This window comes from Eschrichtius robustus, chromosome 17 (assembly GCF_028021215.1).
Source record: "Eschrichtius robustus isolate mEscRob2 chromosome 17, mEscRob2.pri, whole genome shotgun sequence".
In the NCBI taxonomy this organism is placed as follows: domain Eukaryota; kingdom Metazoa; phylum Chordata; class Mammalia; order Artiodactyla; family Eschrichtiidae; genus Eschrichtius; species Eschrichtius robustus.
In genome coordinates, this window is record NC_090840.1 from 13,088,626 (window position 1) to 13,115,651 (window position 27,026).

The 27,026-nt window shown below is 34.8% G+C and overlaps 1 protein-coding gene across 15 annotated transcripts in view; it reads left to right on the forward strand.

Annotated features, from left to right (window-relative positions):
* The window catches only part of CSPP1 (centrosome and spindle pole associated protein 1), a 221,899-nt gene that overhangs the window by 163,634 nt on the left and 31,239 nt on the right, over positions 1–27,026 (forward strand). For 11 of the 15 annotated variants that reach the window (XM_068525678.1, XM_068525677.1, XM_068525676.1 and 8 more), the window contains 6 exons: positions 4,430–4,559; positions 7,162–7,309; positions 18,640–18,792; positions 22,044–22,156; positions 25,739–25,888; positions 26,251–26,397. In XM_068525678.1, coding sequence (XP_068381779.1) covers positions 4,430–4,559; positions 7,162–7,309; positions 18,640–18,792; positions 22,044–22,156; positions 25,739–25,888; positions 26,251–26,397 — 841 coding nt within the window. The remainder of the gene's footprint in view (positions 1–4,429; positions 4,560–7,161; positions 7,310–18,639; positions 18,793–22,043; positions 22,157–25,738; positions 25,889–26,250; positions 26,398–27,026) is intronic. The other 4 variants (XM_068525684.1, XM_068525690.1, XM_068525685.1 and 1 more) reach the window with 1 other exon arrangement.

Here is a 27,026-nt window from a genome sequence, read left to right on the forward strand (position 1 = left end):
GGAGGATGATACAAATTTGTTTAATGGAGGAGGGTAAAAAGTACAGAGATTATTAATGAAGCTACCAGTGTCTGAGTGACAAAAAGGGAAATTCCCAAAGCAGTTGGTAAAATAGAAAGTGAAGATTAGGGACTTTCAATACTTTTCCATGGAAAATGTGAAGTTCATATTCAGAAATCACAAAATTTACAAGGATATAAACCATAAGTGGGAATAGGCTTGCAATAAAAGAATGACAGAGACCTCACATTAGGAATTGTTAGGCAAAATATAAAATGGTCATATTGATCATGTTTATACCAGGGCATAAGAAACTATGAAGAATGACCAACAGATTTGAAATAGAATTAACTAGATATTTTAGTAAAAATTTTAAATAATTGAGAGTAGTAACTCAATGGATGGGCCTTAATAGCAGACTTGAAATAGAATTAACTAGATATTTTAGTAAAAATTTTAAATAATTGAGAGTAGTAACTCAATGGATGGGCCTTAATAGCAGATTTGACATACCCAAAGTGAGAATTAATAAGTTGGAACAGTGGTTTTCAAATGTGGTCCCCAGAGTAGCAGCATTATGGGAACATATTGGAAATGCAAACTCTCAAGCCCCATCCTACCTATGAATCAGAAACTCTATGCTGGGGCCCAACAACTTGTGTTCAATAAGCTTTCCTGGTGATTCTAATGTACACTAAAGTTTGAGAACCTCTGAACTAGTAGAGCTGAAGAAATTCAGCCAGAACAGGGAGAAAAAGACATGGAAAATATGAAAAAGGGAGTAAAAATTATGGCACTATAAAGGTTTAAGTGTAACTAATTGGAATTCTAGAAAAAGAGAGAGAATGAGATGGAAGAAGTATTTGAAGAGATGATATCTTAAAATTTTCTACAATTGATAAAAGGTCCTAATCCATAGATTCTAGAAGCCTAATACCTCTCAAACAGGAGAAATAAAAGAATTCCATACCAAGACAGTCACAGTAAAACTTTAGAACATAAATGAAACACAGAGGAACTTAAAATCAGCCAGAAAGAAAAGACATTACTTTCAAATGAACTCTAGGAAGGAATTCAGAAGATAACTATAGATACCGTCAATTTGTTGAGATGATTTTATACTCAGCAAAGTTATTTTTCATGAATGAGATTGAAATAAAATGAATGAGATTGAAATAAAAATATTTTAAGAGAAACAGCTGAATTTGCCACTAGCAGACCCTTAGTAAGTACAATTCTAAATGCAGAAGGAAGGTCACATAGGGGAGGTCTGCGTTACATGAAACAGTAGAAAGAAAAAAATGTGGTAAGTACGTAGATGGAATTAAATAAATATTATATATGGTAAAATTATAATGGGTTTAAAAGTAAGTAAAATTAAGAGTAATTAATAGGAATAGCATGTAATTTGGATGGGGTTAGATGGAGTTAATGTGTTTAAAAATCTTTGTATCATTTGTGAACATGGTAAAGATTTTGAATAGCTTTAGTCTTTGATAAGTTATGTATGGGTGTTATATTTCTAGGATAACCGCTAAAAATATATGGACAAAAGGTGCAACTTACTAATGTGCTAGAGGAAAAAAAGAATCCAAAAGGAGGCAAAAAAAAGAGAGAACAAAATACATTGAAAGGTTTAAGGAGCCTATTTAATCTGATTGTAAGTCCAAATTAAATGGCAAAGTTAAATTTGATGTTAGTAAATGGTAAAGTATCTAGGTCAGAGAGAAAGCTTGTCATACTAGTTGCAAAAGCAAAATCCAGGTACATGTTACTTATAAGATATACTTGAGCAAGTGGTATAGAAAAGTTGAAAGTTAAAGGGTACAGATATACTAGGAGAATATGAATTATACTAAAATTTGTTTAGCTATAGTAACATTAGATGAAGTGGATTTTTCAGTCATAAAGGTTTGTTTGAGACAAAGAGGATCCATTTATAAAGAATAGAGGTTCATTTTAGCAGGATAATGTGACAGAAATTTTTATGCACCTGAAAACATCATCTCAAAATTCATAAAGCAAAAATTTAAAGAACTGCAGGTAAAAGTTGACAAATATAGAATCCTAATGTGAGACTTTATTACTTCTTTTTATAAGTGTTAGATAAAGCAGAAAATAATAAAGTTAGAGAATAATTTACTTAACATAATTAACAAGCTTATTTTAGTGGAAATGTATAGAAATCCACCTCAAACTTGAGAATGTCTATTTTTACTAATCTCACAAGAGTATTTATAAAACTTACCACATCCTAGTCCTTAAAGGAAGTCTCAGTAAATTTTGGTAGACTCATATCCTATGGACCATTTAAAGTAGAAATCAATTTTTAAAATAACAAACCCTCGATATATTGGAAATTAGAAAACAGGGAACAAATTAGAAAATATGTAAAAAGGGTGAAAATTAAAATAATTATCAGGCATCTAAAAAGTGAGAGAATAGCAAAGTGTAAACCCAAAGAAGCAAGGAAAGAAATAATAAGAGAAATAAATGAAATAGAAATATATAATACTGAGGATCAACAGAGTCTAAAGTTAGTTCTTTGAAAAGACTATTAAAATAGATAATTCTCTACTGATGTTGATCAAGGAAAAAAAAAAACAAAAGTGAAAGGTATAAATAAGAAATATTAGGAATAAAAAAAATTGTCACTTTAGTTGTAGTTAACCTTAAAAAGACAATAAAAATATATTATGAACAAGTTTATGACAGTGAATTTGGAAATTTAAGTGAAGAAAAATTCCTATTAAAATTTAACTTGGGCTTCCCTGGTGGCGCAGTGGTTGGGAGTCTGCCTGCCAATGCGGGGGACGCGGGTTCGAGCCCTGGTCTGGGAGGATCCCACATGCCGCGGAGCGACTGGGCCCGTGAGCCACAGCTGCTGAGCCTGCACATCTGGAGCCTGTGCTCCGCAACAGGGGAGACCGCGATAGTGAACGGCCCGTGCACCGCGCTGAAGAATGGCCCCCGCTCGCCGCAACTGGAGAAAGCCCTCGCACAGAAACGAAGACCCAACACAGCCAAAAATAAATAAATAAAGAAATAAAAATTAAAAAAAAATTTTAACTTAATAAAACTGATAAGAAGTAATAAAAAACATGGATAATATCAAAACTGTTTAAAAATTTAGGGGTCACAAGTTTCAAATCATCCCACAAAATAAACTCTGCATCTAGATGGACTGGTGAATTACACCAGACATTCAAGGAAAAAAATTAATCTTACACAAACTAATACAGAGTATCAAATTCACACTGCTACTGAGACTATGATACTCCTGATACTCAAACCTGACAAGGCCAATATGAGAACAGGAAGTTATAGGCTAGTTTCACTCACAGATAGAAGAATCCTAAAATTGAACCTCATAATGTAGAAAAGGATATTTCATCCCAAATTGCAATTATTCTGGAAAGTAGGATGAATAAACTTAGTATTTCATATCAACTAAGAGTGTAGGCTTTGCAGGCAGAGTGCCTTGGTTTGAATCCAGGTTTTACTAATCAGCTTAAGGCAAGTTTCTTAAGTTTTATTTCTTGTTTGTTAATTGGGATAATAATGGTATCAACTCATAGGGTTATTCTGAATATAGCCAATATTTTGTAATAACTAAATGGAAAGTAACCTTTAAAATTGTATAAAAAATAAAAAATAAATTTTAGAAAATCCCCCAAACAATAAAGCACACATTTTATTTCTGCCATCAAAAAAAAAAAAGGTGATGATGTTGTTTTCGGAGATAGGAGCCTTTTGTAGTCTCTTTTTTATTAGTATAGTTTTTTTTTAAAAATAATATTTGAGTTTATCTTTTATAATAAAGATATTTTAAATATATTGTTTTCTTCAAAGTGGCTATATTCCTGTATTTTAACATGTATTGTAAACAAATAGTACTTTATTCCTTGAGGTTTATATTACTGTAATATGTTAAAAAATTTTTTTTGATTCCTTGTAAGTTTTTTAAAATTTTAAATTTATTTGGGATAGTCAGACTCTTTACTGTATTTATATTGTTTTATGCTTGAAATGGCTAGGAAGTTATTTTCAATACTTTATTTTGGAGCAAATTTATTAAGTAAGTCATTAGTTATGATATTAGTAGAGGGACTTCCACTGCATTCAGAAAAGTGCGTAAGTAATACGTATATTGCTTGATGAATTATCACAAACTGTTTTTACTTGTATGTGAAAGTTTTACTTGCATGTAACTGCCACCTACGTCAAGAAATAGATTCAGTAAATTTGAAAGTTCCATTGATTGTGAAAGCAGAGATAGGGGTCATTTACTTAAGGATTTCTCTTTGAACTATAGAGAAATTCTTTCCCTATTTTAAATGTACTTAAATGCCATGCTATTTCAAAGGCGTGTTGCATTTTCTTCTTGTTTTGTTATAAATGAATCTGGATTATTGTGTATTTGATGTAGGAGTACGGTTGGACAGAATGAACTGAAAATTACAAGCGATCGAGCAATAAATTCAGGATTGTTTTTTGAAGATAAACCAAAGCCTTCAAAACAGACACTTCAGTCTTACCAAGACGCTTTGCAGCAGCAGGTATTCATTCATTTTTTAATTCACTCGTTTGTTCGTTCATCTAATGTTAAACATCTTATGTGTTAGTACAGTGGTCCATTAAAAGTCAGAGTGTGGCGGAGGAGAACAAATTCCATTCATTTATAATTCAGTGTGATAAGGTTTGATGTAGGTAGACTGGAATGCATGGGATAGGGAGAATAATTGCCTGGGCTGTTAGGAGGGCTTCACATGGTTGATGATATTTTAGTTGCATGTTATACAGTGAATAAATGTGAAATTCCTGGTGTATTCAGGGAATGGAATTGATGTAGTCGAGAAGGGGCTGGAGTGTTAGATTGTGCTGGATTGTGAAGGATAGCTAATAAGGGGTTTTCAGTTTCATCTTGTTATCAATAGCCAAAGGGAGGACATTTTAAGCCAAAGAGTGAAAGAAATAGTTGATATGAGTAGATGTGGCTTTTAGGAAGATATCTGGTTGTGATATGGACGGTTGGGAAAGAGATGTGGCAGAGAAACCTTTTAGTAAACTATTGAGGTAGTCCAGCCAGGAGGTAACAAGGCCCTGAACCAGGTGGGGAAGATGGAGAGGGCATCCAAGAGACAGTTCTGGGGTTCCATTGATAGGGCTTATTTTAGGGAGTGAGGAAAGAACAGAGGGCTTGAAGATGATTCTGAGTGTTGTAATCTGAGAGAATAATGAGGCTGTGAACTGAGCATAGGGAAAAAAGAGGTAGAATGCTTAGGGAGGAGGATAATGTTCTGTTGTGGTTTGTAATGTTTGGAGAGAGTTTATTTAAGAGTAACTGTATCAGGGACTTCCCTGGTGGCGCAGTGGTTAAGAATCCACCTGCCAATGCAGGGCACACGGGTTCGAGCCCTGGTCTGGGAAGATACCACATGCCGTGGAGCAACTAAGCCCGTGCGTCACAACTACTGAGCTTGCGCTCTAGAGCCCACGAGCCACAACTACTGAGCCCGCGTGCCACAACTCCTGAAGCCTGCGCACCTAGAGCCCGTGCTCTGCAACAAGAGAAGCCACTGCAATGAGAAGCCCGCATACCACAACGAAGAGTAGCCCCCGCTCACCGCAACTAGAGAAAGCCCGTGCGTGGCAACGAAGACCCAACGCAGCCAAAAATAAATAAATAAATAAAAATAATAATAAAAAATTAATAGCTTAAAAAAAAAAGAATAACTGTATTACATGTATGGGTTTTTTGAGGGGAGTACTCATATCTCCTCCAGAGAGGACCCTGGAACTCTAGGTATATATTCACCTGAGGTACTTTTCTACAAAGTTTCACTTGGATTTCTTCTAAAGCTCAGTTTTTTTGTTCAGTTTTTTACATTGGGCAACCTCCTTGGAAGGTGGATTTTTTTAAATTATAGAATTACCAACATTATTTTTTTGTGTGTTATGATTCTACAAACAAAAGACTGCATTTATCTGTCTGTTTTCAAATGAGCATATTAAAAACACCACCGACAAAACCAGCTTTCCTAACTCTAGAATATTATTTTATGTATGTGATAACTTCCTTGGCCTTTCTGGAGTAGTTGCTTAAATTTTCCATGCATATGGTTATGATTTTAAAAGTAACTTTCTAAAATGTAGATCTTTATTCATTGCCTATTTATGTCTTTAGAGACCAACCCTGTGCTTATACTTGATGATGTTAAGACTGTATTTGTTTTTTATGCTTTCATAAAGTATACTTAAATAGCCCAACATTCTCCAGAGAGCTTTGAACCTTCAACAGCTTTGAATTTTGGGAATGGAGTTTGCCCAGGGTAGAGTAGGTCTGGTGAGGTATAGAAAGTAGTTGGCCCAGATCTCATGAGGTGTGAGGAGTAGTTTGTTGCTGGCCAGATCCCATGAAAGGGTAGATGAAAAAAGGAAGTAGGGAGATTCTGTTGGTCCCCATGAAACTGGTGAGGTTAGGGAGGGAATGAAGCTGGGGGGTGGGAAGATGGAGTTGGTTTAGTCCAAAGTGGCACCAGTGGCTGGAAAGGACTCAAGTGACATGATGCGAGGGAGTAGCAGCTATATATTCCAGCTATCAAAGTGTTTTAAAATTGTTTTTATTTTATTTTATTTTTTTATAAATTTATTTTATTTATTTTATTTTTGGCTGCATTGGGTCTTTGTTGCTGCATGTGGGCTTTCTCTAGTTGCGGCGAGCAGGGGCTACTCTTCGTTGTGGTGCCCAGGCTTCTCATTGCGGTGGCTTCTCTTGCTGCAGAGCATGGGCTCTAGGCGCGCGGGCTTCAGTAGTTGTGGCATATGGGCTCAGTAGTTGTGGCTCGCGGGCTCTAGAGCACAGGCTCAGTAGTTGTAGTGCACCGGCTTAGTTGCTCCGCGGCATGTGGGATCTTCCTGGACCAGGGCTCGAACCCATGTGCCCTGCATTGGCAGGCGGATTCTTAACCACTGCGCCATCAGGGAAGCCCCTTAAATTGTTTTTAAATATATTTGTGATGTTAAATTTTATAGTGAAGTATACTGAAAAAAAATCCAGTTTTTTCTCTAATAAGAAAAATAAAATCTGATATTAAAACTAACTTTTTGTATCAGAATACTTGTCAGCACTTATTACGAATGTTTCTTAATGTTGTTAAGATTCGAGAAAGAGAAGAAAGAAGAAAGAAAGAACGAGAAGAAAAAGAAGAATATGAAGCTAAATTAGAAGCTGAAATGAGAAGTTATAACCCCTGGGGGAAAGGTGGAGGTGGTGCTCCTCTGAGAGATGCAAAAGGAAATCTGATAAGTATGTTATTTCCATTGATTTGTTGTTTTTAAGAGAAACTAAGTTTAACTTTTTAAAAGAATGGGGAGTATAAAAAAGTGGGAATCATAGTCTGTAAGGCAAGGTCTCTTTTTGTACAGCTTAATGCAAAAGAGGTATTTTGATAGTAAGCATAATAACAGGTTAAAAAGCCTTTCTTCTTCAGATTACTATTAATTTATTTTTATTACAAATTTTTCACCCTCCAATGATAATAACTCAGTTGCAGAGAAAAGTTCATTTTAGTTGGCAAGTTTTTACCCAAACTAGTAGTTAGAATTTTTTAAAGTTTTCTAGTAAAAATAATAAAACGCTTATTGCAATTTTTTTTTAAAACTAGTAAGATGTCTTTAAAATAAGTGATCTGCTGTAGTGGTGGGATGTTATGTACTTGCACAATGCAGAGACTCCTTTGACAAAGACCTGGCCTCAGAAAGTTTTGGCAGGTTGCAGAATTATATTGATTTATCTTTCAATTATGTACTCTTAAAAATGTTCCATCTAGAAATCACACAACAAGCACTTTGAAAAGACGCTTTATATAACTTGTTATATATATTGGAATGGTCTCTGATTAGCTTTTAGCTTAGAATAAAAGCAGAGAAAGATAATGGGTTTTTTAAAATTGTTTAATTGGAAATGAGAAATGAATAATTAGAAACCCATTAAAATGGTAAAAATGTAAATTTCACATTCTTTGGGTTTGTGCTTTGTTGTAGGGATAGCTGAGAGATGCAATCAGAAGATTTTGAGGGGTACTGAGTTATTACAGTTCTTAAGTATTATGCCTTTGATTCTTTGTTAAAGATGGCTTTTTTTTTTTTTTTTTAAAGATGGCTTTTTAAAAAAGATACATTTGAGGCCCACTTAAATTAATGAGATAATTCTTTTCTTTTCCAAAGAATTTATTCCTTTCCTTTCTTCACGTCATAAATACTTTCCTCACAGTTTTGAAGACTAGAACTCTTACTCTCTCTTTATAGATGAGATGATTTTAGGTGATGCATAGATAAGCATAGAAGTTAAATGTTTATTTGAATATATATTAGAAAAACACTGGTTTTCCATTAATGGATAGTACTATAACATTTCCTTTGAAAGTAAAGGCATTTAACGAAAAGTGCTCTAACAAAGAACTCCCATTTCTCAGAGGCTTAAGGCTTAAGGCAGTGTAAGTTTACTTCTCACTTAAGTCACATTCTGATGCTGTTTGGGTGGTTCTCCTTCAAGAGACGACTTGGGAATGTGGGCCCCTTCCATTGTGTCATTCCACCATTTTGGAGTCCTTTATTTCTAGCTGCACAGATGTGGTCCAGAGGGTGGGAGAACAAGTTGAGAATTTTGTTGGGGCCTGGCCTGAAAGTGGAGGAATATCACTTTTGTCTTTGTTCCATTGTTCAGACCTAGTTATAAGGTTCTAAAGTAACTGCTTGGGAGGCTGGAAAGTTTTGGTTTCTTTATACCCAGGAGGAGGACATGAGATTGATAAGCATCTACCCAGTCTTTGCTATTAAATTTAAATTGTAAATTGATAGAAACATAACAGTTACCACGAAGGAAGTGCTTATTTATGTAACAGAAACTTTGGGAAACACTGGAATAATTTCCTAGAAGTTTCCAGCTTGCTCTAAGATTATTTCCAGTTCAGACAATACAATTACAGTGTTTTGTGTGTGTTTAATTGGTAGAAGTGAGTAGGATAAGTGTTTGTTATTGAATTATAAAATACTGTTTTAGAATTGCTTGACCTAACAGGAATGGAGCAAACTTTTCTGAGATGTTTACTTTTAGTGGTAATGTTTAGTTTGCTTATTTAATGCTACAGTCATGCCATGAAATAAAAAAGGTGTGCTGTTTTATCAAATGCAGTGGAACTCTTTTTTTAATGGTATTTTCAAAGCCAGTAAACTCATCACTTAAAGAATATCAGTTTGTTTTGTATGTGGCTGTTATATTTTAGAGAGAGAGGGAACATAATTTTTCTATTTAAAATATGTAGTAAAGTTCAGTGTTTTGCTTTATTTCATGAGATGGCCAAGACCATATAACAGGGGTTATGTTGGGTAACTTTAATTCAGCTGCTGGCTTTTCTAATTACTCCTGTTTCATCTTTGATCTTTTATTACAAACAAATTAAAGAAATTGAATGTTCACCATTATCTTAGCTCTCTAAGAAAGATCTCTTTATAAGGTAAACTAGTTATTAATAAAATATCAAAATCTGTTACTCATACAATTTTAACATAGCATCAACCCTTTTAGAGTAAATACCTCTCGTTTTGATTACTTGTACTACACTTAAAATCTGTTTCCTTTCTCAGTTCTTTATTCATTAAAATTCCTTATTCAAGTTCCCGTAAAAAAACTTAGTATATTCTAATGTCTTTCAATGGGTGAATGGATAAACAACTGTGAACATTCACATGATGGGATGCTACTCAGCAGTAAGAAAGAATGAACTATTGATGCACAAAACAATTTGGAAGACGCTCAAAGGAAGTCTTAAGGGAAAGAAGCCCTTCTGTAAAGGTTACATACACATACATTCTCAAAATGACAAAACTGTAGCAATGGAGAACAAATCACTGGTTACCAAAGAAGATAGCTGAGGAGAGGGAGTAACTATGATGGAGTTTTTGGGGGTGATGGAACTCTTCTGTATCCTGATTATGGTGATGTTACTTGACTCTATTGTATATTAAAAATTTTAAAAACCTGTATGTACACCAAGAAAAAAAAAGTAAAAAAAAAAATTAAAAATACTTAACCAATTTGAAAGATAGCAGAAATATCTCATAGTTCTAATTGATTAATAGCAAGATTGCTTCACATATATTTGGTTAAATATTTGTATTTCTTTTATGTATTATATTTGCCCCAGTTAGATTTATGTTTGTTTTTATGCTGTTAATTGAGACACAATTTGCATACAGTAAAATTCGCCCTTTTAAAGTGTTTTGTTCATTGAGTTTTGACAACTGATTCTGGTAACCACTGCCATAATCAAGATATTGAATATTTCTAACTTATCCAGCCCTATACCCTTGTCAGTCTCTGAGCTGCACTCTGGCACAATAGTATTGCCTTTTATGTCTTTTTTTTTTTTTTTTTAACTTAGTATGATGTTTTTGAGATTTATCCATGTTGTTTTATACATCAGTAGTGTATTTCTTTTTATTACTGAATAGTATTCTGTTGTGGGGAACCACCACAGTTGTTTATCCATTTACCAGTTGATGGACTTTTGGGTTGTTTATAGTTTGAGGCTATTATGAATAAAGCTATTATAAACATTCACTTACAGGTCTTTGTGTGAACATAAGTTTTCATTTCTTTTGGGTAAATGCCTAGGAATGGAATTGCTGGAACATGTAATAAGTGTATGTTTACCTGTGTAAGAAACTCCCAGACCTTTTCCCAAAGTGGTTGTGCCATTTTGCATTCCCACCAGCAGAGCATGAGATTTCCCGTTGCTGTGAACCCTCATGAGCGCTTGAGATTGTCTTAGAAATTTGTCATTCTATTAAGTGTGTAGTGACATCTCATTGTAACTTTTTGTTTTGAAATAATTTGACTTATAGAAGAGTTGCAAAGATAGTATAGAGAGTACCTTTTACCTAGGTTCCCTTAATGTTAGCACCTTACGTAGTCTTGGCACAGTGATCAAAACTGAAAATTAAAATGGTTACAATACTATTAATTAAATGATAGACAGATTAAATAAATGTAGACAGTCATGTTATCTGTAGACAGAGTTTTATTTATTCCTTTCCAATCTGAATGCCTTTTACTTATTTTACTTGTCTTTTCCCTGGTTAGGAACTCTAGTACAATGTTTAGAAACCATGACACCAAATCGTGAAGTTTGGTGGTTTGAATCATTTGAAGAATTTATCCATTTCTTCTGAGTTTTTGAATTTTTGGCATAAAGTTCATAATATTTTATTATTCTTTTAAGGTCTGTAGGATCTATAGTGATGGCTCCTGCTTCTCTTTTATTCCTGATACTTGTAATTTTTATATTCTTTCCTTTTTCTTAACCAGTTTGCCTAGAGATTATCTATTTGATTTATCTTTTCATAGAACCAGCTTTTGTTTTCATTGATTTTTCTCTGTTGTTTTTCTCTTCCTATTTCATTGATTTTTGCTCTTTACTATTTTCTTTCTTTTGTTTGCTTTGTGCTTTTAATTTTCTCTTCTTTTTCTGATTTCTTAGTGTGGAAGCTTAGATTATGGTTTGAGACCTTATTTCTTTTCTAATATATTCATTTAAAAATGCTACAGATTTCCCTCTGAGTACTGCTTTAACTGTATATCACAGATTTGATATGTTATATTTTCATTTTCATTCAATTCAGTTTTCTAATTCTCCTTTTGATTCTTCTTTGACCCACTGATTATTTAGAAGTGAGTTTTAAAAATTTCCAAATATTTGGATTTGCAAACGAAGCAATTGACAAAGGATTAATCTCCAAAATATACAAGCAGCTCATGCAGCTCAATATCTAAAAAACAAACAACTCAATCCCAAAATGGGCAGAAGACCTAAATAGACATTTCTCCAAAGAAGATATACAGATTGCCAACAAACACATGAAAAGATGCTCAACATCACTAATCATTAGAGAAATGCAAATCAAAACTACAATGAGATTCACCTCACACTGGTCAGAATGGCCATCATCAAAAAATCTACAAACAATAAATGCTGGAGAGGGTTGGAGAAAAGGGAACCCTCTTGCACTGTTGGTGGGAATGTAAATTGATACAGCCACTATGGAGAACAGTATGGCGGTTCCTTAAAAAACTAAAAATAGAACTACCATATGACCTAGCAATCCCACGCCTGGGCATATACCCTGAGAAAACCATAATTCAAAAAGAGTCATGTACCACAATGTTCACTGCAGCTCTATTTACAATAGCCAGGACATGGAAGCAACCTAAGTGTCCAGCGACAGATGAATGGATAAAGAAGATGTGGCACATATATACAATGGAATATTACTCAGCCATAAAAAGAAATGAAATTGAGTTATTTGTAGTGAGGTGGATGGACCTAGAGCCTGTCATACAGAGTGAAGTAAATCAGAAAGAGAAAAACAAATACCGTATGCTAATACATATATCTGGAATCTAAAAAAAAAAAAATGGTTCTGACGAACCTAGCGGCAGGGCAGGAATAAAGACCTAGATGTAGAGAGTGGACTTGAGGACATGGGGAGTGGGAAGGGTAAGCTGGGATGATGTGAGAGAGTAATGTTGACATATATACACTACCAAATGTAAAATGGATAGCTGGTGGGAAGCAGCTGCATGGCCCAGGGAGATCAGCTTGGTGCTTTGCCACCACCTAGTGGGGTGGGATAAAGAGGGTGGGAGGGAGATGCAAGAGGGAGGGGATATGGGGATATACGTATGCATGTAGCTGATTCACTTTGTTATACAGCAGAAACTAACACAACATTGTAAAGCAACTATACTCCAATAAAGATGTATACAAAAAAAATTCCAAATATTTGGGCATATTTCCAGATAGCTTTCTGTTGTTCACTTCTAGCATATATTCTGTTTTGTTCAGAGAGTATACTTTTTTGTTATTTCAGTGTTTTTAAGTTTATGAGATTTATTTTATGGACTACCAATTATATTTTTATTTACCTTGTAGACTCTGATCTCTATAAGTAAGTGTATATATTAAAAATTAGGTTAATTTGGAAATATGTACTGTACTAGTAGTGCCAGGATTGGAAATTTTCTTTAGCCCTCTGAATTGATACATTATAAAAGAGTTTGTATGTCAGCAGTAGATTGCTGAATAATCCCGGGCCTATGGTACTATTTAACATATCTTAGCCATTTTCTTTAAAATGTTTGGTATTTTCCACCAGAGTACAAAGAGTAACTTGGAAAGTTAATTTTAATTTCAAAGTATTCATTTAGGTTTATAAAAAAGCAAAGATTATAAAATAAGGAATGAAAAGAATTAATTATTATTTATGTATTGTTTACCTGTAGGTATCGTATAATTTAGCCCTGGTCTGATAAATTGTTCAGAGAGTAGAATTATTTTCCCACTCATGAATCTGTAACATTTTCTTTTGTTATTCCTTTCTTTGTAGAATTATTCTTGTAATGCTAGCAATATTATATTAAATGATATGATGATATACATTTGAAATAAATGCCCATTTTCAGTGATACCTTTTCAGTTGGCAAATTACACTTTTGACCAAAGTGCTTTTTTTAATTTTCATCTTTTAGCTGATTTCATACCTTGTATTTTACTGCCTCGCAAAAAAAACATAGACAAGGAGTGACCAACTGATTGACAAATCATCTTTTCCAATAAAAAGCAATATGGGTTTGTTTTGATTGCTGAATCTGGTAGTCTTAAGTCTTAAATAATAATTATGTACTCTGATGAAATTAATTTTCCTTTTATATAAATACATTGACTATTATTCTAATAGTTGAGAAAACTGTAATCACAACAGTAAATTAAAACATGTTATTGATTATGAAGTTTATTAAAGTGTTTACTTGTAAGATATATATCTCTTACTTTATAGTTTGTGTAGGTGAATATCAAAGTGATATTTTATTCCCTAATCTTTCACTAGTTTGGTAACAGAGCTCTGGGTATGGGTATCATCTGGAAGGAGTGAGCTTAATATATTACACTCTTGAAATATAAAAAAGAATACTATATGTGTAATTATTCATAGTGACTTCTTATTTACATAGGCTGGTTTTATGCTCTTCTAGTGAATTGGATGACAATGAGATATTGATTTCCCATTGGAGTTATTTTGTTTCATTTTTATGACATTTTTGAGACCACAGCTATTCATTAATTCATGACCTTAACTTTCCCATCATCTTTCTGGTTTCATTTACCTCCCATATTCAGATAGATCCCAGGATTTGGCTATGATTTCAGGAGTAGCTAACTAATTCTTGCCTTACCACTCCTTGGCACTTGGAAGTTTTCTTGGAATCAGCTTTTCTCTGTGTTATCAGCCAGTCCCTTCTCTCTTGCATTTGCAGTTCTTTTTACTAATTCCTTCCCTTCCAGCTCTGAACATACTTTGGTTAACTTATATTCTTAAACACAAATAAACCAACAAAAACTCTGCTCTTGACCTTGCTGTACTTCCCTTACATAAAACACACTCCAAAAGTAGTCTGTACTTGTTGCTGCCACTTCTTACCATCCTCTTATTGCTTCATATTCTATAAAATGACTTCTAGTTCCTACTACTCTACTGATGCTACACTTTCAAAAATAACTGATGTCCTAATTTCTAATTTAATGGTTTTTACTCAGTGTTCATCCTCTTTGAATTGGGTTGACAATTCTTGCCTTTGAGTCCTGTGCATTCTCTGCAGTGCTGTCCTCTCTTCACCTGACATTTATTGTATGTGTATTAGGAACTGGGTTATTCTTCTGGGTCTGTAAACCTGAACTTTGTTCTAGGACTGTCTTCTGACATCATGTGTTCCTTGAGTTAGATACATTCCTTCCATCCATTTTCTCCCACCTTGTCTCTTCTACTCCTCTGTTTCTTTTTAGGCCTTCTCAAGTCTCTTTCTTTGCCCCTGACCACTTTTTCTTTTTTTTTTAATAGATCTTTATTGGAGTATAATTGCTTCACAATACTTTGTTGGTTTCTGTTGTACACCAAAGTGAGTCAGCCGTATGCATACATATGTCCCCATATCCCCTCCCTCTTGAGCCTCCCTTCCATCCTCCCTATCCCACCCCTCTAGGTCATCGCAAAGCACTGAGCTATGTCCCTGTGCTATGCTGCTGCTTCCCACTAGCTAACTATTTTACATTCGGTAGTGTATATATGTCGATGCTACTTTCACTTCGCCCCAGCTTCCCCCTCCCACCCCGTGTCCTCAAGTCCATTCTGTATGTCTACATCTTTATTCCTGCCCTGCAACTAGGTTCATCAGTACCATTTTTTTTTTTTTTTTAGATCCCATATGTATGCGTTAGAATACGGTATTTGTTTTTCTCTTTCTGACTTACTTCACTCTGTATGATAGACTCTAGGTCCATCCACCTCACTACAAATAACTCAAACCACTATGGAAAACAGTATGGCGGTTCCTTAAAAAACTAAAAATAGAAGTACCTTATGACCCAGAAATCCCACTACTGGGCATATACCCTGAGAAAACCGTAATTCAAAAGGAGACGTGTACCACAATGTTCATTGCAGTACTATTTACAATAGCCAGGACATGGAACCAACCTAAATGTCCATCGACAGATGAATGGATAAAGAAGATGCAGCACATATATGCAGTGGAATATTACTCAGCCCCTGACCACTTCTAAGACTCTGCTTCACTTCCAACTTGTCTTCTGAATCTCTGTACCTGGTGTTTGGTGGATTATGTATACTTAGCATGCAAAACCAACCTTCATTTTTAAAATCCAGCTCATCTTTGTCTTTTTCTGTAAAAGCATCATCATTCTGATGGTTCAGAGTAAAAAATTCAAGAGTCCTTTTGACTTCCCATAGCCAGTCAGTTAATAAGCCTAAAGTGTAGGTTCTGCCCTTTCAGTGTTCCTTGAATTCTCTTAATTTTCATTCATACTACCACCATAATAGAGATTTATTATATCTTGCCTGGGCTGTTGCTCTTTCTTCATTGCTTCTTCGTTCTCCTCCTTTGTTTTTCACATCCAAGCTGTACGTATCAAAAGTATAACCAACTGTATTATTCCATGCTCAGAATTCATTAAGGACTCTGGAGAGTCTTACTGAGTTCACATTCTTGCATAGCCATTTACTGGCTTTGAACAAATTAATTTAGTTTAATTTTCTCATCTAATAATACTGGGGTGAAAATAATAGTACCATATCATATAAGTTATTGTATAGATTATAAAAATGGCGAATCATAAATGTTAACTGCCGTTATTACTGTTTCTACTTCTGTGACTACCAAAACTGTCTCCATTCTACTATCTACAGAATAGAATAGTGAGCCATCAGCTTGTTTTTTAGAATATTCCAGAATTGGCATCTGATCTGCATTTTCCTGTGTAATCTCTCCTTTCTCTGTTGTGTGTGTTTTGAGCTCTAGTTAAGCTGGACTACTTAAATGTTGCCAGAACAGTCTTCATGTTTCACACGCTTGGAGCTGTTTCTTTTTTTTTAAATAAATTTATTTATTCATTTATTTATTTTTGGCTGTGTTGGGTCTTTGTTGCTGCGCGCAGGCTTCCTCTGGTTGCGGCGAGTGGGGGCTACTCTTTGTTGCGGTGCGCAGGCTTCTCATTGCAGTGGCTTCTCTTGTTGCGGAGCACAGGCTCTAGGGTGCGCGGGCTTCAGTAGTTGTGGCTCGTGGGCTCTAGAGTGCAGGCTCAGTAGTTGTGGCCCACAGGCTTAGTTGCCCCGTGGCATGTGGGATCTTCCTGGACCATGGCTCGAACCCGTGTCCCCTGCATTGGCAGGCGGATTCTTAACCACTGCACCACCAGGGAAGTCCCTGGAGCTGTTTCTTTATTATGCTTTCCCACCCATCTTCACCTGCGAAGCTCCTGTCCAGTTTCTGAGTCCAGCCTGTCTTTTCTTTCTTTAATCGGCGCATTAGGCAAATAGTTTAACAATTACTTTATTTATTTTTTGGCCACACCGCACGGCATGTGGGATCTTAGTTACCCAACCAGGGATCGAACTTGTATCTCCTGCAGTGGAAGCATGGAGTCTTAACCACTGGACCATCAGGGAAGTCCCCGACCTGTCTTTTTTTTTTTTTTTTTTTTTTTTAATTAATTAATTTATTTATTTTTGCTGTGTTGGGTCTTCGTTTCTGTGCGAGGGCTTTCTCTAGTTGTGGCGAGCGGGGGCCACTCTTCATCGCGGTGCACGGGCGTCTCACTATCGCAGCCTCTGTTGTTCCGAACAGGCTCCAGACGTGCAGGCTCAGTAGTTGTGGCTCACGGGCCCAGTTGCTCCGCGGTATGTGGGATCTTCCCAGACCAGGGCTCGAACCCGTGTCCCCTGCATTGGTAGGCAGATTCTCAACCACTGCGCCACCAGGGAAGCCCCCCGACCTGTCTTAAAAGCAGCAGCAAGGATGTGAACTTTCCTGATTCTGAACTCTCTTTCTCTTTGGTAATGTTCATGTGTTATTTGCCATGTTCTATCTGGTATTCTAACTGTGATTCATGTTAAAAATACATTCTTGGACATAACAGGCTTCCTGATAAGCACTTCTTATATCCAGGTTTATGTTCACGTTCACTGCTGCCACACTATCTCAGTTACTTGTTTTGTGGAGAAAAACTACTTTTTATCTTGTTAAAGCGTTTGCGTTCTGTAACCATTCAAGTTTGTTTTTAAGATTGACCGGTTGTTTGACATAGTCTTATGTGCTCAGATTTTTGCCATGCATATGTGGTATCTATTGCTGTGTTTCCCTAACATGTAGTATTTTTAAAAAAACATTATCTTGCAGTACTTGAGTCAGTAATTTGTGAGTGTTTTAGCTGGATGGTTCTGTCTCAGGATCTCTCATGAGGTTGCAGTCCAAGATGTCAGCTGGGGCTACAGTCGTTTGAAGTCTTGATTGGGACTGGAGAATCTGTTTCCTATATGGCTCCCTCACACAGCTCAGGAGGCCTCAGTTCCTTGCCATGTGGGCTTGTCTTTAGAGCTCCTTAAGTGTCCTTTTGAAATGGTAGGTGGCTTCTTCAGAGTGAGTGAGCCAATAGATCAAGCAAGGTGGAAACATATTGTCTTTCATGAAGTAGCCTCAGAAGTCGTATACCATCATTGTGCATGCAGTATCCTTTTCATAAGAAACAGCCCACACTCCAGGAGAGGAGAATTGAGCTCCATCTTTTAAGGGAGGATTGTAAAAAAATTTGTGGATATATTTTAAAACTCCACTCCACATGATATTTTTTCATTAGGAATACTAATGATGTTGGGTAAATTTCACTGTGACTTGTTTCGAATTGTTACTATGTTTGTTCTGTATTTAAGATATTCAAAGTTCTGAAGTAACATAGATATGAATATGGTTTTTATGGGTTGTCAAAAATCCATATACTCTTAAGTTCTCTACTGATTTTGAATTTATTTTGTAAGGTTATTTTTTGAAAAATTTCTTAAAAGTTTTGATAATTTTGTTTCTGTTTTCAGGGCACCAAGATACCATTGAGTTATTCCAGCTCTGTCCTATTGTTTTTCTCTCTATTTCCCTACTTTAAGAAAATGTATTAAGTATACTAATTATAGAAATGCATTTATTGAAATAAATGGCTTATTTTTCCCTCTCAGCTGATTTGAATAGGATGCACAGACAAAATATAGATGCCTACCATAACCCAGATGCAAGAACATATGAAGATAAAAGGGCTGTTGTATCTCTAGACCAAAATTTAGCCACTTCAAATGCTGAGAACCTAGAAGATTCTGCAAATAAAAACTCAGGTTTTTAATCACATTCTATTCTTTTGTTTTTTTGTTTTTTTTTACATTTCTAAAGTTGTTCAGTAGCATTTCTCTTCTGTTCTCCAAGAAAGTTCTTATGATTTTGAGAATTTGGTTACTCTGAGTCAGGAAGCATAACACATTATTCATGCTATTTACAATAACTTTTTTACATAGGTATTTTGAAAAAAGTGAATAAAGAAATACATTTTGCTCCTTAATATGTATTTCTTCTCAGCTTTATTACTTGCTTATGTATACTTTAGCTGCTGCTAACACTTTTATTTTGCTGATGGGGAGGGCATTTCTTAAAATCAAATAGTCTTTCTACCCATACAGAGTTTGGTAAAGTTTATGGGTTCTTTTACCATCAGAATTAGTTTGAATTAGTGAAAACATATCAGATGTTGTATGATAAATTGTACAGTGAAATTCATTTTTTGTTTGTTTTATAATCAGTTGCCCTCCCTTATAAAACCACAATATACAAAGAAATAAATGAAGTAATTAAAGGTTTAGTTTGACTTCTGGTCACATCTGCCTTTCATAAGCAAATATCTTTGATTTGCTATTAAAGAGGGTCCTTTAATTAAAGATTCTGTAAATTGAAGATTATTCAATATCTTTCTTTATGACTTGCCAGGAAAAGTTGTCATCATCTTTCTGTATCAAGTATATGTGAAAGTATGTTACATGTTTAAAATTCAAATGAAGTTGAAAGAATATACCACCTTACACTATATTTTGATGCCTATAAAAGTAACCATTTATTTATGACAAATTCTCTTTTGTACTTTCACAAAAATTTTAATTTTAGACTAGAAAAGAACTCTATATTAGGAAGTCTTTCTAAAATGTTCCCTGACTAATCATACAGTTTTGTAAAAACTTAAAGAAACTTTTAATGCATATTGGCCAAATAGGCAGACTAAATGGTGAGCTCTGATTAGAATTACTAGCCTTGCATCTTTCAAGCCTTTGATGGTAGCACTGATCTCTGCAGCCTTTTTGAACACTTCACGAGATGTGTGGTTGGTTGTTTCCATGGACAGCCTGTATCACTGTTTGATCTCTAATTACAAGAAAATGCTTTCCTACTTTGATCCACAATAGATTTTTACACAGTGGATCTAGTTTTGATTTTTGGAGTACTAAAATTAGAACTTTTGATTTTGATGAAATTACTAATTTGGCTCTCACTCTGAGTCTGTAATAATTCAGTGTACAATAGCAGCATCAAAACACCTTTCCATTTTATTGAAGAGAATTTTGACCTCTTTCTGATTATCATTATTTTTCTCTTCATTGGCTTCTGCTTCTGGTAGTCTTTATTGAGATCAGTGGTACAGACCCCTTCTCTGCCCTTCTCTTCCACACCCTGTATTGTTTGTAGTTCTCTCTTAGCCTAGAACTTTCTCTGTCATAGTAATAACATTTTAGGCATCTAGCTCTGCTTACAAAGCAAAAGCACTGGAAAAATCAAAGCTTTCCATGACCCATGTCCAAGAAGGAGCACAAGCTTGATGATTGAATATGCATAGCAGAATTTATTGTTTGTTGCCTTTCTGTACACTACCAGGATTTTGGTGCAGCTGTTGTGGCCAGGATGCTCTAGTTTAAGAAATCATATAAAATCATAAAATGTTAAAATTTCCCTTTTTTGTTAATTGAAATTTCCTAAATTAACTTTCATTCCCTAAGAATTCACCTAAAACAGACTTTCTGAATGCAAAAAACTATTGAGAGTCACCTAATTTGTTGGTAGGCCATCATATATGTGTAGGAGTGTGTGTGTATACATATGTATGTGTGTGCACACATACACATACATATGTGGCATGTAATATTTTAAGGCTTTAAGGGAACTTGAATATACCTGAGAGTTGAATATTATAATGTATACTTAAGGTTCATTATCCTCTAATGTTTTGTCTTCATTAGGCCTGTTTCTGAGGCCCTTCTTAATGTTTGTTGTTTTTCTTTTACTTTATGGTTCTTGGATGAAAAACCATGTTGATAAAGTCCATACTAATTTGGCTTAAATTTATTTTTTCGCTTATTATGATGCCCGAATACATTTTCATTTTCTTTGTTTAGAGCATGTGTTTCCCTTTGGTTTTATTTTTATAGTATTTTTATATTTGAAAGAACTTATCTTGCCTGCCTCTAATAATATTTCTTCTCTAATTGCCTCAACGGCTTAGAATTTGAGTGATCATCAAAGTGAAACAAACTACTCAGTTTTGGTTTGCTAATCAGCTTTTCCACCATAACATAAGATTTTAATGTTTAGGTGTTGATTTGCCTTTCTGCTGATCTATTCAAGTAAGCATTAATAAATTTTAACACAAAGGCAAAATAGACCTAAATGACAGCTAAACTGCAGAGCAGTTGTCCTGCAAGCACTATACGAGTGAGAGAAATAAATGCTTTAGATTGATGGTATAAGGAAACTAAAAAATGATATAAAAAGTTATGTGAGGCTTAAATTTAAACACCAATTTTTTTTTTCTGCATTCAAAGAGACCCCTGGGGTGTAATTATTTTCCAGGTTGCTTTTATGAAATAATATTTTCCCTTTCCCAGAATGTTTTAATACTATTTATAGGTAATATATAGCATATTTTTATTTTTCATGTTAATATCTCATTAATCTGATAGAATTTTTAAATAAAAAGTGGTGCAGTGATTAAAATAGTCACTTTAATTTGTAAAAAATGTTTTTGGAGCTAACTTTCTAATCTATTCTTTAAACCATAGATGGGAATCCACTTTTGGAATTACTGATTTTTAAAAACAATTTTAGAAAATTTTTGTATGTGTATACATAATACATTTTAGTGTATAATTAAGCAGTGTTCTTAAGAAAAGGATATTTATATTCATAAATAAGAACTTAAACATGTACTTTTTTTTTCTTTATATAAATTTTACTTTAAAGCCTTTGCTGCAGTGAGAGTTGCTTACGTTATTAACTTTTATGTTTTCTTGATGTCTTTCAGGTATAGATATGTTATGCTTTTTCAACTGTGTATTAATTTTATTTTAGTGTCACCATTTTTTTTCTCTCTTTACTTTTTATCTGGTCTTTAGATTCTAATCTCAGCCTTCTTCTGAGTTTAACCTCTAGAGTTCCATATTTAGCACATTTTTTTCAAGATTTGAATTTATTAGCAAAGTCTTTATTCTTTAACCTTTACGTTTTCTAAGCACTGGCTAATGGTATGTTTCTGCAAAATTTCCCTTTCAAGGTCATATGCAAACACAGAGCTCTCCTTTTGCTCGGGGAAATATTTTTGGTGAGCCTCCAACTGAACTTCAGATTAAACAGCAGGAATTATACAAGAATTTTCTTCGTTTTCAGGTGAAATGCTTACTTGATCACAGTTTCAAAGTTTCATAAGAGTTTTTTAAAAAAATTATTTTTGGCTGCGTTGGGTGTTTGTTGCAGTGCACGGGCTTCTCATTGCGGTGGCTTCTCTTGTTGCGGAGCACGGGCTCTAGGCGCGCAGGCTTCAGTAGTTGTGGCATGCAGCCTCAGTAGTTGTGGCTCACAGGCTCTAGAGCACAGGCTCAGTAGTTGTGGCGCAAGGGCTTAGTTGCTCCGTGGCATGTGGGATCTTCCCGGACCAGGGCTTGAACCCTTGTCCCCTGCATTGGCAGGTGGATTCTTAACCACTGTGCCACCAGGGAAGTCCCCATAAGAGTTTTAATAAACTAAACTTGCAAAGATTTAATCCACAAGATAAAGAATAAATTCTAAAATGCCATGCGGTTACTAAAATATCTAATTTATATAAGATATAAATTACATTATATTATTATTTAATTTATATTATTATACTATTCTACTTATGTCTGAAAAATGAATAGGGAGACATGTTAGGTATACCAGGTGACTTAAATTTTATTAAATCATTAAGTGTTAAAGAATGCTGAAATTTCTAAAACTGAAACACTTAAAATGTTCACCTATTAGGCATAGAATGAATCTTTCTAGATGCTTGCATGTGTTAGTAGAAAGTAATTAGTTTTTTGTAAATGATTTGATATTCTTGACTCAGTTGTATAGTTTGTAAATAAATAAATATTAAATGTAATCACATTTTGCAATTATTTGCCTCATTTATGTATATAAGCAAATAGTATTTAAAGTACTAGAAATTGCCCAAAGGAAGATACTTGAGCATCAGGTGTTTATTAAACAAACAGATTTATTGAACTCTCATACTGTGGCCACCCTTGGGATGGAGCCTGAGGTGAGTGAGAGTGCCTGCTCATAGCGGGCTCACAATATTTTCTCTCCTTACCTCCCTCCCCTCCATACCCACACTTACATCCCAGTGTCAGATTAATCCTGTGGCCATGTTAATCTTCCTTTGATATGACTTCTCATGTTTTTCTTCTTTATTCAAAACCTGGCAGTAGCTTTTCTTTTCTACAGAAAATGTCCATATTCTTTATTCTGACACTTCTGGCTCTCCAGTCTAATCCCAACCTCTTAAACAAATTCTTCTTACAGAGATTCTATTCAGACATGCCATCTTTCTGATCCTAATTATTGTGGACTTTTAAGGCAGTGACATAATGGATGTAGTCTTAAGGATGACTGATCAGGCATTACTGTTGAGGATGTATTTTTGGAGGATTTTAAAAGACTGGAAGCAGGGGTGTTTTACTAGAGTGGTGATGGTAGAAATGGATGGAAAGACCTTTCTAAGGATCGACAGAATGAATAGAGATATTGACTGTAAGAGCGTAGCATCAGAGATCCCAAGGATACTGGCCACTCGAGTCAGGTAGCAGCAGATTGAGGGTCACAGAGTCACCTTTTGAACTTGAAGGACCCTCTGGTATATTGCCCATAATGATAGCAAGTCAAAATTATGTAGTTCCTATTATACTTACTGAGTGTTAGCATGGTCTAGGGTAGAATTCAGGGAAAAATAAGTCTTGCCATTTTGTAGCCTATTATTATTTATAAGATAGTTTTATGTATAGTATCTTATTAAACCTCAGTACTCTCTGAGGAAGTTATTACTCTTTTTATTTTATGACCAACTAAAACACAGGATGAGGCTCACCTTTGGTGGCAGAGCTTGCAAGTTGTGAGGCCGGTGCTTGAACCCAAGTCTCCTGACTTTAAGTATCATATCTAGAGGTACTACAGTTATGTTTCTAGCTCTAGGAAGTCTTTCCTCTGGGAAAAAACTACTAGTAGTGGGGGAAACTTTGACTGTATTAGTTTCAGAATAACTTCAACCTTCACTTCTCCCACCGTATAAAATGGTGGTTTATGTATTTTTCTTTTTAGCAGCCTCTTAAAAATTCCCTTTTTGCCCCCAAACAAAATCTAATCCAGAACTCTATGAAAATGTAAAATAGCTAAATGGTATTTATTATTAATATCAACAATATAGTGTCAGACAAAAAAACCCCCAAACTTAAGTGTTAAAAGAAATGTTATAAAATGTTTAAATCTGTGCACAAAGATGGCAAAGGAAGCCTCAGCTCCATGTCTGCATAAGTAAGTTATACCATTAGTTTAAGTTAGTGTAGCAGAAGTCTTCATGTGGTTAAAATTTGGTAAATAACACATGTGAGTGTTTAGATGTCATTTTTAATTGCAGCTTTAAAAATAATTAACAAGTTTAATAAAATATTTGCAGGACCCTTGAAGCACTTTTGTATTATATGTTTTGAAAACCACTGACCTGGATGATAGCTTTTCTCTTTCCATTGAACTTCTGTGTGGCATTTTTGTTGGAATGATATTTCTGTGGATTCATTAGGTGTGAGATCCATTTATGATTGTGACCCATTAATGGAGAAGTGACTTTGTCATTGTGATTTTTTTTTCATGGAGGAGGAAAAAGGGGGAACTGAGTATTAAATGTGAGGTTTTGTTGTATGGATCATAAATGATGTTTTCTCTAGGGCTATTGTAATTGAAGAAGTGATTACATACACACCACTTAGTATTAAATATTAGGATTGTACATGTTTAATAGTGTTGTGAGAAAGAAATGTTGGAAAAAACCCTAGCATGTAAAATCATGGCACATATAAGAAGACTACAGTTCTTATAGCTCAAAAGTTTGTCAGCACTAAATATAGCAGCCTTGAAGCTAGAGGAAATGCAGACAAGAACTATAAAAATAATATGAATAGTCATAATCAATCCATACTTAAGAGGGACGAAAATCTATTGATATCCTTAAACCAGCATCATGAATACCCAGTACCCGTGCTGTCATTCTTCTCTATCTCATTCATGGAGGATGTAGGCTATCTGTTAAGGTCCTCTTCCTTTCAGATCTTAGACTCTGTCTTAGAATATTCCCCCAGAATACTCAGCACTGCAGGCCCCAGGTGGCATTCAAACAAAACTTAGTTATGAATTCTTGTGGCCAAAATCCTCATTTACCTTGCCAGTAGATAGGAAAGGAGAAAGGCCATTCTAGGGAAGGGATTCCTACTTAAAGAGTGATTGCTAAAATATTTCACTGTTGTTTTAGGATACTAATCACGCCAAGGAACTTTGAGACGTAATAGTAGCAGTCATTATAGAATAATATAATCATGAATTATTTACTAAATACCTTCTACATAGGAGGAACTTTTTATGTTTTTTTACATACCTTGTTTCATTTCAATTCTTTTGAGTACTACCTTGAGGTATAGACGTTAATAACTCTTTTTACCAGATGACAAAACTGAACAAGAAAGTTTCTTAAGGTCACACAGTCTGATGGAGCTGGAATTTTACTCAGAGCTCTTAACGTTACATCATGTGGCCTCCCTAATAAAATATAGGAAACTGAAAAATTTAGGAACTTATTTTTACTTACAAAAAGAGGGCACAAATGTTGATAATAGGGTAAATTAAGTGGTATTCTAACTTTTCAATAGTTTCACAAAGTAATAACTAGGTTTAATTCTTTAGATTGAGGAAAAGAAACAAAGAGAAGAAGCAGAACGAGAGAGATTGAGAATTGCCGAAGAAAAAGAAGAAAAACGGCTTGCAGAACAGAGAGCACGAATTCAGCAAGAGTATGAAGAGGAACAGGAAAAGAAAAGGGAGAAAGAGGAAGAGGTGCATTTTTACCTACTGTATTTTTCTACTTAGTCTGAAAGTGAACTCCTTATTTTGACTTGAAAAGATATTTATTACTTACAAAGGAGAACAGATCCATATCCATTTGTTAGATGCTATTTTATAAAAATGAAAGACTAAATTAAGAAAAGAGATAAATGATGACTTTTTTTACAGATGAAAAATAGTTTAGGCCAACTAGGATGTTATAATAGATGCCTAATATTTTATTGTTAAGCAGACAACTTTTTAATTTAAAGAACACTATATCATCTGTACCTTCAATTTTATCTCTTTATTTCAAACAAATATGAACTATAGAACGTGTGTATGGAGTGTATATTTTTCTCTTTATTTTAAAGCAAAGGCTGAAAAATGAAGAGCTTATTCGGTTAGCTGAAGAAAGACGAAAAGAAGCAGAAAGAAAGAAGAAAGAAGAGGAAGAAAAACATAACCTACAACTTCAGCACTACTATGAAAGAGAAAATATAATTGGTGAAGAAACAAAGGTAAGTTTCAGACAAAAATGTCTATGGAACCCGTAGTTCAACCCCCTTTCACTGTGAGAGTAGTGGAGTAGTTAGCAAAAGGGAGAAAGCAGAGAAGGTGCTTTTGTCTTTCCTTTCGTCATAGTACTTTTTCTGGGTGCAGTGCACTGAACTTCCTGTACTAGATGATGTCACTGTGCTGCGTTGTATTTTCCCTGCTATGAACAGAATAGGCTTACTTTCTGTTGCCATTCTTGGTCTTGTTCCCATAGTCCATAGACTAGCACCCTCCAAACTGTTCATGACAAGATTGAAGGTGTTTGGAAACTTTTGTAGCAATTTGTCAATGTAATTTTATGTCTGTTGCATCTATAAAATAGTTGGGCTTGAATTGTGTAACATCTTTTAAAAGTTTTTATTTATCTAGTACAGTTGACCTTTGAACAATGCAGGGATTAATCTGTGTGTGTGTAATTTATAGTTGGCCCTCCATACCTGCAGTTCCTACACATCTGTGCATTCAACCAGTCACTGACTACAGTACTGTAGTGTTTGATGAAAAAAATATCTCTGTATAAGTGGACCTGTGCAGTTCAAACCCATGTTGTTCAAGGGTCAACTGTAATTCAGTCTTACTCTGTTTTACACAT